This window comes from Echinops telfairi, unplaced genomic scaffold (assembly GCF_000313985.2).
Source record: "Echinops telfairi isolate 266 unplaced genomic scaffold, ASM31398v2 ScPeMD7_655;HRSCAF=1070, whole genome shotgun sequence".
In the NCBI taxonomy this organism is placed as follows: Eukaryota; Metazoa; Chordata; class Mammalia; order Afrosoricida; family Tenrecidae; genus Echinops; species Echinops telfairi.
The window spans coordinates 30,673,362-30,685,686 of record NW_022104553.1 but is presented as its reverse complement, the minus strand read 5'-3'; the positions used below and the strand labels follow the sequence as shown (position 1 = coordinate 30,685,686).

At 52.0% G+C, this 12,325-nt stretch overlaps 1 protein-coding gene and 1 non-coding gene across 2 annotated transcripts in view; one reads left to right on the top strand and one right to left on the bottom strand.

Moving 5' to 3' along the window:
- Positions 1-11,130, bottom strand: part of BLVRB (biliverdin reductase B) — a 24,014-nt gene extending 12,884 nt beyond the window's left edge. The window contains exon 1 of the mRNA XM_004710336.2: positions 10,981-11,130. Coding sequence (XP_004710393.1) covers positions 10,981-11,059 — 79 coding nt within the window. The 5' untranslated portion in view covers positions 11,060-11,130. The remainder of the gene's footprint in view (positions 1-10,980) is intronic.
- LOC115870386 lies at positions 1,073-1,136 on the top strand. Its single transcript, XR_004046667.1, has one exon. It is a non-coding gene; the product is annotated as a U7 small nuclear RNA (small nuclear RNA).
- Positions 11,131-12,325: the final 1,195 nt, after the last annotated feature.

Genomic DNA, 12,325 nt, shown 5'->3' with positions numbered 1-12,325 from the left:
ACCTAATGCCGGGGTTTAAGTGGAGAGAAAATGTTTTGAGAATGATGTACAAATGCACTTTACACAATTGATGTGTATATGGATTGCGATAACAGTTGTATGAGCCCCTAATAAAATGTTTTAAAAAAAAAAGAATGACCAAGGTTAGGCTGCCATCTTGAGTCTAGGGTCCACCCATCTTGTCACATGTGTACCCCTAGCCCCTCCCCTTCCAATGTGTGTACACCCCTAGATCATCCCCTTCTTGTGATTTATGTGATTACCTGTAATCAGGGGGACTTGCATGTCCCTACGTATATATAGACCTTGGTCAGAAATAAGTACACACTCTCTCCCCTCTTCTCCCCAGCTCTCTGCTCAGACCTGGCTGTTGAGATCATGGCCGTCTTGGAGGTGAGCATGTTTGACTCCTTTTTTCATCTTCTCTCCTAGCTTCTATGACTTTACTATGATCTGTATATCTTAAAGCCATACAATTGCTCCTACGGACCCGTGAGATTGTCAGGGGCTGGTTTACCCTGACATGTGATCATCCTGCATGTGTTTTATGAGTCTGAAGAGGACTTTATAGATTGGTATCGGGCATATGGGCTAATATCGGGAATATGGACTTGATCTGGACTGGGCTGGGATGTTTTCTCAATATTCAACTGCTCTTGTATATACACCTTTCTTATACACGTGAGTGTCTATGAATTTGTTTCTCTAGTCTACCTGAACTAATACAACATATCATATACTTACATGGTTAGATCGCTTTTAAAATGAGTTGCATAATCACAATCAATTCCAGTTTTCTCTTCTCACTCCTGCATTCATTATTTGCTCCCCAAGTCCCCTCACCCCCCTATAGCCCACCCCCTGCCCCTACATCTCCTATAAACCTTTGCATCAGCTATTATCACCTAGTATCTCTATTCATCCACTGCTCTGTGCTTCACACTGGGAAAACCAACAGAAACTACAAAAAACAAAAACAAGATAATGTAGTAAGCATAAAATAATAAGAATAAGATAAAAATCCAAAAAAACGAGAAAGAAAAGACCACCATTGATATTTAAAAAGCTAGGGAAGAGTTACAACTCTTAGAGAATTTGTCTAGCAGGTTTTCTGCCCGCCCCCTCCTGGAACCCCCACCAAAAAAAAAAGGGTAGGAAGAAACTTTTGTCAAGGAACACGCAAGAAATACTTGTGCTTAGAACAAATTAGGGTTGGGTTAAGAGTCAAGAGGGAGGTCAACCGACGTAGTATTAGATTTGATCCAGCATAATCAAGTCTACAGTAACCTAAATCTGACAGTAAAACTGTTGGAGGCCCTGGCCTGTGACGAGGGGATCTGCCAGCGGCTTCATCTGACCAGACACTCTGCAGGTGGGTTTTGGCCTCCCCTGTCCTCCTTAGCCTTCTATAAATTGGGTGGTCACAATATGAGCTTTCCTCGTCTGTCATATTTGGATTTTGTTATTGTCATCTCTGGATCACACAAGCTGGTGTGTTTCTTCCAAGTGGACTTAGTTGACTCTTAATTTAGACGGCTGCTCGTTTGAATACAAGCCTTTAAGACCCCAGACACTATTTTGATTGATAGCCGAGCACCATCTGCTTTCTTCACCACACTGTGCTGCAGCACCCTTATCTTCAGTGATCTGTTTGTGAAGGTGAGCTTCGAGCAGGGTGATGTTATCAAACTGGATCGGGCCAAGAGTTCAGTGGGAACTCAGACTCCATCTGCTTGCCCTTGGGATATGCATGACTTAGGTTTACTTTGGCAGTTGAATTATCACAAAAATCAAAACCCCACAGGACCACCTACACCAGTGGTTCTCAACCTGGTTCAAGTTGTCAAGGATTTTGTCTTGCTTGGGTCCACAATCAATGCTCATGGAAACACCAGTCAAGAGATAAAAAAAATGTATTTTACTAGGTAAATCTGCCGCACAAAACCTTTAGTGCGGAAAAGCAAGGATGTTCCTTTGAAGATTACGATGCACCTGCCCCAAGCGATGGTATTTTCCATTGTCCCATAGGCTTGTGTTAGGTTCCAGCTCCCGGACAGGAAGGGGTGGTACACCTAAGTGGGTGTTACACCGGGGTTGGCCCATCTAGGCCAGGTGAATTTCATTCAGCCAATGGGGTCGACCAGTATCATAGACCAGGCCTCCCAATTGGGGAGGGGGGGCGGGGGACTGAAAAGGCCAGGTTTCTCTCTGGCTCCCTCTCCCAGCGGCTGCTACGCACTGCAGCACGGCCAGGCTCTGGTCCCGCAACCGTGCCTGGGACTCTGTTTGGCTTGTGTTCCATTTACTGCAGAACCCGAAACTGCTTCTAACTGTCATCAAACTCACCTGGATCACAAACCAGGCTTCGGCGTGAATTTTCTTTCCCGAAGCCAAGGACCGAGGTCTCTCGCTCCCAAGAGAGATCTAACACTTGTGAAAATTGCATTTTGAGTGGGTGAAGGGAGCCATCGGACAGTGTAAGACATGACAAAATAATAATAATGTACAAATTATCAAGGGTTCGTGAGGGAGGGTGGGGGGAAAATGAGGAGCTGATACCAAGGGCTCAAACAGAAAGCAAATGTTTTGAGAATGATGATGGCAACAAATGTACAAATGCACTTGACACAATGGATGGATGGATGGATTGTGATAAGAGTTGTACGAGCCCCCAATAAAATGATTAAAAATATATATATATATATTGATTAAAAGAAAGAAAAAGAAAATCGGACATTGAGTAAATAAGACCGAAGAAGAATGGATGCATTTGCATTGTGGTGCGGGAGAAGAATTTTGGAAGTGCCCAGGTCTGCTACCAGGACAAACTGATCTACGTGGGAAGATGTGCAGCCAGAGGGCTCCTTAAGAGGCAGGAGGGCCGGGCTTTGTCTTACCTGCTTTGGACGTTGTCAGGAGAAAGGACATCACGTTTGGTAAAGTGGAGGGACAGCGACAAACAGGAAGGCCCTCAACCAGATGGGTGGACACCGTGGCCCCAACAATCGGCTGAAGCACAGGGACAACTGTGAGGGCGGCGCAGTGGTTTCTGTTCCGTGGTGCATGGGGTGGCTGTGGGTCAGAACCCACTCAACAGTGCACCAAGACAACATGGGAAAGAACCAGTCCGCAAAGGCCCGCTAAGGCCTGATTCCAGCGATATAACGTTCTGGCAAAGCCAAGGCCAAGGAGATAGGACGCAGATCAGCGACTGGCCGAGATTAGGAGTGAGTGGGAGCGGGATGCAGGGATGGGGCGTGGGGTTGTTTAGGGCAGTGGAGCTATTGTGCGTACACAAACCACAGCAGCACACCTGACAGCAACCCAGCAAAAACTCAAGAACAAATCACAAAACCCAAGCCAAGTAAAAGCAGGCCAACAAAAACCCATAGAAACAGAATCGTCCAGCGTTATCAGTCATCCCCCAGGGGTATGAGGTGACTGCAAGGACATAGCCCTCCAGACATGATGAGTCTCTGCGGGCAGTTACAGGTTCCACCCTGAGCGGCGACCAGGAGCTGCAGCCCTGGACCGTCCGAGCTCCCAATGCTATGAGCTCGTTCACCCTAACTAAGCATGGTGCTTGGTGCCAGGAGAGCAACAAGTCTTCTGATCTCTCGACTGCTACTTTCATGAGCTTGTTTATCCGCTTGTAATATGGTGGCCTGTGTAACTCTTCCCCGCCCGCGCCACCGCCCCCCCAAATATATTTTTTATTCCGAATTAAACAAAAAGGTAAACTCCAAACAAGCTCGGCTCCTAAGCTCCAAGGGCGTGATCTTTCACAATTACGTGTGCAGAATAGCTGCAGGTAGGGCTGAGTGACCTTAACTTTGTCAGGACGGCTGGCATGTGCTCACGGGAATGACGACGTTGTCAGAACAGATGACTGCAATGAGACTAACAGTTGACTGGCTTGTGTGCACCTGACAGCACCTGGATCCTAAAGCTCCGCCCCTAAAAGCACCAGTCGCGCTTTCTGGAGACAAAGAAAATATGGATTCATGTTCTCAAGACAAACTCGGGTCCGATGAGGTTCGAATCAAGGAGAGACCCAGGTCAAATACAGCTGGTGGAAGGGGAAATCCAGCCAGGGATTTTCCTCAAACATCTACCCCTGCTCAAGGGACGCTTTCAAGAGTCTACCAGGTGAAACCTTTCCTCTCTCCCCACCTTGGCTTTGTTTCCCCCCCTCGTTTTTCCACTCTTTGCCCTCTGCCTTGGGTTCATCCACACTGTGCGTTGCCCTAAAGGCTCTTTGCGTTGCTCTTAATTTCAGTCTCCGTTTTCCTGCCACCTCCCCCTTTCTTTATTCACCTCACACTGCGTTTTCTCTTGGCCATGCTTGGCTATCACACCAGTTTCTCTCTCCTATAAGACATTTTTCTTTCTTTAAAAATCATTTTATCGGGGCTCGTACAACTCTGATCACAATCCATCCATCCATCGTGTCAAGCACACGTGTACATTTGTTGCCAGCATCATTCTCAAAACATTTGCTTTCGACTTGAGCCCTTGGGATCAGCTCATCTTTTGCCCTCCCTTCCCGCCGGCCCCTTCCTCAGGAACCCTTGATAATTTATAAATTATTATTATTTTGCCACTGTCCGACGTCTCCCTTCCCCCCCTTTTCTGTTGTCCGTCCCCCAGGAGGGAGGTTATATGTAGATCCTTGTCATCGGTTTCCTTTCCACCGTACCTTCCCCTCTTGAACATTTTTCATGAAAACATTTCTTTTTCAGCGTTTCAGCACGCATTTCCCCTCATACTGTCAGCGTTTAGCCCTGTTTCACCTGGGCAAGCGCTCTGATCTCACGCACGGCAAGTCGACCCTTGTGTAACTTTAGAGGAGTAGAAAGTCTCTTCCTTCCCCCTCGGAGCGGCTGGTGGTATCGAACGACGGACCTGCGGTTAGCAGCCCAATGCCTAACCCATGACACCACCAGGGCTCAATATGTGCCCCCAAACCCAAACCAGAACAAGGGCCATGAACTGAAATGCATCAGAGATGTGCTGAGGTCATGATGGAAAGCAGGAATAGCCTCACCGGTCACCAGGGGCAACGCCCCGAGAACAGCAGTGAAGGAAATGGAAAAACACCATCTTTGGGTGGGAGGGGCGTAAAGGGGAGCTGATATCAAGGAGCTCAAGAAGAAAGAGAATGTTCTCTCAGTGTCTCTGCCATCCTCAGCGTGGTGTTGCTCCGACTTCACCGTGTCGTCTCATAAGACTTTTAGGACCAAGAGATTCCTGGCCAAGAAACAGAAACAGAATCGGCCCATTCCCCAATGGATTCAAATGAAAACCGGTAATAAAATCAGGTACAACTCCAAGAGAAGACATTGGAGAAGAACCAAGCTGGGTCTGTAAGGAGCCCCCTGAGGGATGGCACGCATGACCGCATTTTCCCAGTCTCAAATCATGTTGTGTTGCATTAAGACTTTTGTCCCCACCTGATCAAATGATCTTTTATTGGCAAATCTGATTTATTCCTTGTTTTTTTTTGCTTCATCAAGTCTAACAATAAATAATGTAAGGCTGTTGGTTTGAAAAAAAAAAAAAAAAAAAAAGGAAGAGAATGTTTTGAACTGGATCGTGGTAGCCATTGTACAATGCTGCTTGATGTGGTGGAAGTATGGACCTGTATGTATGATAGGTGCATGAGCTCCTAGTAAAATGCTTTTGGAAACATAACAAAACCAAACAAACAAACAAAAAAAAGAACACCATCTTTGTACACTTGGTCCCGGCCACGGCGAGAATGCAGCTGCTTCTCAGCAACCAGACCGTCCACATTCCAGGAAATGTTCATGTCTCTCTGAAGGGACCCATGGGTGATCATCAGGAAGTGACTGGCCCCACACACACCTCAGCCTCCGGGGGGTGGGGTGGGGTGGGGGGAGTCAGCTTTAAGCTGACAAGGGGCGGGGAGAGGGAAAGGCACTGGCCATGGCTGGCATGACAGTGGTCCCGTAGGGTCCATGGTCAAGGGTGTTCCACCGGGCCTCCGGCACAAGGCCAGGTCTGTGTGCTCGCTCTTGCCCCTCACTTTCAGGAGTCAGGACTTCGTGTTGAAATCCCAAGTGTCTTGGGTGAAACATACTCCCAGAGGGTTTGGCTGAGGCCAGGCCTTGCGCGTCCAGTAGCTCAAGTGCAGAAAACTCACAAGTCACTGCCACCGAGTTGATGCCCACTCATTGGGCACAGCGACCCAACAGGACGGGGCAGAACTGCCCCGTGGTTTCTGAGAGGTTAACGCTTAAAAAAAAATTATTATTAATTGGGAGTTAAGACATAGATCATGTCATTCCATCGTTCAATCATGCCAAGCAGACTTGTACAATTGTTACCACAATCCGTTTCCATGTAGCTGCTTTAATTCAGGGAGCCTCCAGAGTTCCAAACAAGGCTCTCCAATTATTTTTGGACAGTCCCTTTGTCTCCGGAAAAAGTGGTGCACAGGCTGACATGTCTGACCTAAGTGTGGTCCAGCTATGGATACAGGGCTGGTTGACAACAAAGACCGATGGGCAGTGCTTTACAAAGTCAATATACTCCTATCTTAAATAGTATAATACAGTATCCATCATCTATTTCAAAAGCCATGGGCATATGTTTCGTTGCATATTAACTTTTACGACACTGGGAAATGAACCCTAAATGACAGATTGTCACACTCTGGATCAATGACAATGAGGATAAAAAAAACGTTTGGAGCACCTCCCATGCGCCATAGCCGCCTTGTGGGGTCGTGCTTATGGGTTGGGCTGCTAACCAACGAGGTCAGCAGTTCGAATCCACCAGCCGCTCCATGGGAGAAAGATGGGGCTTTCCCGTTAAGAGTGAGTCTCAGAAGCCCACAGGGGTCATTCTCCCTTGTCCTGTAGGGCTGCTGTGAGTTGGTGCCGGTGAGTTTGTTTGGTACTCTGTACCGTCGGATTGCATGCCACTGCTGGCATTTGCTAAGACAAGTTCCTGAACCTCTCTTAGCCCTCTCTCTGAGTAGTTGGCGACTGGGGAGAAAGTGGGGAACTTCTGGAAGCTTCTTTTTCAGTGATGAAAATCGCCCAAAGCTGATGGCAGCGATGGCGGCATCTCCTCATTCTAGCTTTCTAAGCCCCTCCCTTGCCTGCAGTCCCTGCTGGTCCCACGCCCCCTCCCCCCTGCCCCTGGTCTAGTTCCTCCAGGCACCAGGCTGGTTCCTGTCTTTTGGCCTTTGTACAGTCTGCTGGGCCTGCAACACCCTTTCCCCTTTCCCTCCACTGCCCCCTAGCCCTTGCGCTTCCTGTCACGGGCTTTGTTGTGCTGACCTGGAATAAACCAGAGGCCCTGCATGTCCAGGGATGGGCAGATTCCTCATCATAGCCCTGGCCCTTTAGAAGTGGAAAAGCAAGGCCCTAAGGCCTGAGGGACCCAGCTTTCAGTCTTAGCTCAGCCACACAAGCACTGGCTGAGGTTCCTCCTGCAAACGCTTTCTGTTTCTGCATACAAGCCCCTGCCCAGACCCAGGCTTTGCTCCCATTCGGGGGATAGGGGAGGGTGGGGTGTGTGTGTGTGTGTGGGGTGTAGCTTTTCATGCACAAGTGTTTTTAATTTTTGCAGCTGCTGCTGCCTCTCTTAAAATGCACATCACCACCCCAAGCATGCCCTCATCTGTGATCCCTTTGGGTAAGGGAATGGCACATGGGTGCAGGTGGTGAAGGCAAGGGCGTTCAGGGAAGCAGTGCAGGCACTGGTTGGCATCTGCCACCCAAAACCAGACCCACGGCCCTCGCGTCCCTTCAGAGATCACAGAGGGTTTCGGTGGCTGCAAATCTTGACAGGAGCAGACAGCCTCAGCTTCCTACCTGGGAGCCGCTGGTGCTGTTAAACCGCTGACCTTGTGGTTAGCCTTCCAATGCCTAACCCTCAGTGCCCTCAGGACGCCTCGGCATCTGCCAGGGGTGCTGATGAAAGCAGACCCGGATCTCTAGCTTGAGCTTAGGACATGAGGTCCCTCGATGGTGGTGGACTGTTCAGGGCGTGACTAATGGGCCCTATGGTAAACCTACACTGCAGGTGTCAAAGGACTGGGCTCACAGGGGTTCCAATGGCTGGTTTTTCAGAGGCGGATCCCTAGGCCTTTCTTTCGAGGCAGCCCTGGGTGGACTTGAACCCCCAACCTTTTGGTCAGCAGCCAAGAATGTGAACTGTTGACACAGCTGTCACCCATGCACCTCCATCTTTCTGAAGGAGGCTCCAGGAAGTTTCTAGAAAGAATCATTGATCATTAAATCCCACTTTTCCACAAATTTTGGAAGTCCCCTCATAGACACTATATGACACACAAGTTTCATAAAAGCAGTATTTAGCATGTTGCTAAATTCTGGTACCATTGGGATTAATTAAATATATTTAGAGCTCGTTATGATTCCCAGTTTGAAAAAGCCAGATTGCCCTACAAGGTATATAATATTCTTATGACCCCCTGCCGCCTGGGGTTGCTAACCTCAAGGTCAGCAGTTCTAACCCACCAGCTGCTCCACGGGAGAATGATGGGCGTTCTACTCCCTGTAACAGCTTTGGAAACACACAGGGGTAGGTCCATCCTGCCTATACAGTTGCTATGAGTTGGCATCTACTCAATAGCAGTGAGTTTAGAAACCCAACAGAGCTCTGGAGGTATAGTGGCCTATGCATTAGGCTGTTAGCCACAAGGTCAGCAGTTCAAATGCACCGGCCACTCTTCAGGAGAAAGATGAGGCTTTTTGTTCCCGCAAGAATGTCCAGCCTTGGAAACGGTCTTACTCTCTCCCCACCAGACCCGGCTCTGAGCCCTTAGTTATATGATTGCACTTAACCGTTCCTTACTAGAGCCCCCCAGGGTCAGTGCTATTAGCTTCACCCCCATCTTTCAGAGAATTAGGCACCCCGTTTCATTCTGCAGGGTCGCTATGGGTTGGAACCTACTTGATGACACCCACCACCACCACAAGGCACCCTGGAGAAGAGCGAGGCGCTTGGTAAGGTGGAGGCACAGCGCCAAAGAGGAAGAGCATCAAGGGGGTGGATAGACACGTGGTGGCAACAATGGGCTCAAACCCAGCAAGCCTGTGAGGATGGAGCAGGGGCAGGCAGGATTTGGGTCTGTTTGTACCTAAGGTCACTGCCAGTCGGAACCAACTGGACAGCGTCCGATGAGAACAGCAGGATGCTAACAGTGGCAAGTAGAATCCTGGCTGTCTCTCAGCCTCACAGAGCCATGGAGGCAGCTAGAGCCCCAGCCCTGTCAGGGTCCAGCCCTCCCTTCTGGGGAGAGTCACAGACCAGGAGGAGATGAGGGAAGGCCTGGCTCCCTTTTCCAGGGGCGCGCAGTTCCTGGGGTGACCAGCAGGGTGGACAAATGGAATTCGGGCTGGGTAGAAACCAGAGCTTCTGAAATCCCAGGGTGACTCAGCACCTTTCAATTTCCCTCTTTTCCCCTTCCTTCTCCCCCAGACATGCTTATCAGCAAATCTGCTTGTCCCCTCCCTCCTAGTCAGCACCCTCCAGGAGAGCTGCTGAGAGGTGGGGGGAGGGGCCGAGCCCTGGACCTAGGGTGGGGGCTTTCAGGCAGGGCTTCCCCAAAGGAGGGCTTTTGGGGTGCCTAGATAGTCTTTATCTCCAGAGTCCCCACCGAGGCCAACAGGGGTGGGGCCCGTATCTGCAAATCCCAGGTCCTACAGCAGGTTATGAAGTTTGAGCCCTTGGGGGTGGGGGGGTTGGGTGTTTGGCAGGTAGGAACTATTATTCCCTTGCCCTGTCCCCTCTGCTGTGGCTGATGCGAATTTTCATCCCTCTTGAGAGGCTCCAAACTCATTCTGGTCTGGGCGATTCCCTTCCCATTAGGGATTCACAACATACGTCCCCTCCCCCTTTAGGGATTCACAACATACCCCCAGCTCCCCACTCCAAGAGTGAAACCAACCAACACACACACAAACACACTGGCATAGAGTCAGTACCAACTCATAGCTGAGTCCAAACCCCAGGACCGCCATTTGTTTTGTGAGCAAAAGCCACGCTCTCTGGGCCTCAGTGTTTGCATCCAAGGGTGTGTGTGTGTGGGGTGGGGGGTGCTAAGCCTAGGGACCCTGAGGGCTCTACTTCCACCGCGGGGGGTGGGGGGAGCTGAGTCAATTCCAACTCCTAGTAACTTCATTTGGACGGGGTAGAACTTCCCCAGTGTTTTCCGAGACTAACTACATCACGGGCACGCAGACTCATAGCGACCCTTCAGGATGGGGTAGAACTGCGCCTGTGAGTTTCTGAGACTGTCATTCTTGGCTGGTGTTTTTGAACTACTGACCTTGCGACTCGCAGCTTAAGTGGTAACCACGCCGGGCCCCTAGTGGGAGTACACAAAAGATTGGTGGCTCATGGCCACCAGCAGCATCGCGGAAGAAAGACCTGGCAATCCGGTAAAGATGACACCTCTGGGGCAGTTTTATCCTCCACAGGGGATCACGCGGAGCTGGAAGCGCCTGGCCGAACCCCAACAACAGCAGCCCCTCTGTGAGCGCTCCAGAAGGGCGGTCGAAGGCGGTGCTGGTCTAGTAAGTCCTCTCTGGGTGTGCTGATAAGAGAGGCTAAGCGTGGGGCTGCTAACCGCCATGGCCGAGGGTCAAGCCCACCTGCCGTCCGTGGGAGAAAGATGAGGCTATATATTCCGTAGGGATTTTCAGCATCGGACACCTTAGTATAAGACTCGCAACTAGTTGGAACTGTGAATTGGCAGAAGCAACAATGTTTCACAACGGTCCCCAGCCTCCCCGGGACGACGGCGCGGCCGTGGGCTCATGAAGTCGGGTGTCCCGGCCTCCCGCATTTCTGCCCTGGTGGCCACTTGCTTTGCTCCTTAGACCCTCCAAACCAGCACGGCTCCGCCACGCCCCTTCCCGTGGCTCTGCCCGCGGACCCCGAGACATGTGAGACCCCCCCCACCCCAACCCCGGCTCATACCAGCTTGCACCGCCTGCGCCAGGGGGGTGAGCCCGGTCCGGCCGGTGGCGCCGAAGATCGCGATCTTCTTGACGGCCATGCTGCGGGGTGGTGGGACGGCGAGCCCGGGAGTCGCAGGACGCGCGGGAAACGACTGGGGGCCGGCTGCGCTCTCTGCCCTCTAAGCGGAGGCCTGGGGCGGGGCGGGGCCGGGCGCGGGGAGGCCCGCCCCCGCCCCGCCTCTCCCCCCTCCCAGGGCGCCGAGGAAGGGGCGTGTCCAAATGCCTAGGCAAAGCGCGAGTGGGCGGGGCGAGTGGGCGGGGCGAGCGGGCGGGGCGAGTGTCCGCCCGGATTCGCGGGCTCCTGGCCCTGCCCACTCCTGGAGCCACTGAGACTGGGAGGCGGGGCCAGACGCGGCCACGCCTGCACCAGGGGCGGGGAGGGACTAAGGAACCTATTTGCCTAGTACCCCGCCCCCTCGCCTGCGCACACAGGACTGGGCGGAGCGAGTGCGGGCCACGCCCACCGGCCTCCCGCCCGGGTTCGGTCTCCCAGCGCACGGAGGCTGACCTGTGACTCACGGGGGCCTAAGGCCTCCTCGTAGCTGCAAGGGCACAAAGTGAGGGAAGAGGGTGGAGGGGCGCGTGTGCCATTGTGTAATGGCGTGCCTGTGTATCTGTGTGACTCAAAGAACAGCATGGCTGTGGGTGACCCCACGTGTCATCCCGTATGTAACATCGTGTGACAGCGTGAGACTATATGCCCCCACGTGTGGGGGACATTCGTGCTGTTTCCGTATGACCTTGGGGTAACACTGGGTGACACCGTGCCGGTCTGTGGTCCTCTGGGCATCGCTGTGACGCTGTGTGATGAGGTGTGCTTGACATGCGTGAAGCGTGCTATATGGGCCTGCGTGACTCTATTAGACTGTGACCGTGGATGGTATCGTGCGTGTCACGTAAGTGTGTGACACCCGTGCCCCTGTCTGAGGGTGTTGCTGCGGGTGCTACGGTTACTGGGATGCTGCTAGGGACCCAGTGTGGTGGGAGGGTGTGTGATAGTGCTGAATGTGGGACCCCCCTGCGAGTGGCTGGCTTGGGCGTGTAAGCGGGTGTGACAGTGTGATTGTGAGACTGTGACACGCGTGTGGCTGGGTGACCGCGCGTGCATGGCGGTGACACGATTGGAGGATGTCACCATGGGACCCCGTCGGGCTGTTTCAATGAAGGACATGTGAGCGTGCATGGCTGCGTGTGACAGCTGGGGTGTTCGACTCTCCGACCCGGTACGAGTGTGTGCACGTGGGTGTTTGCGGCGCTGGGTGACCCCGCGGGCGCGGGTGTGTGCACGCGCGCGCGTGTGTGGC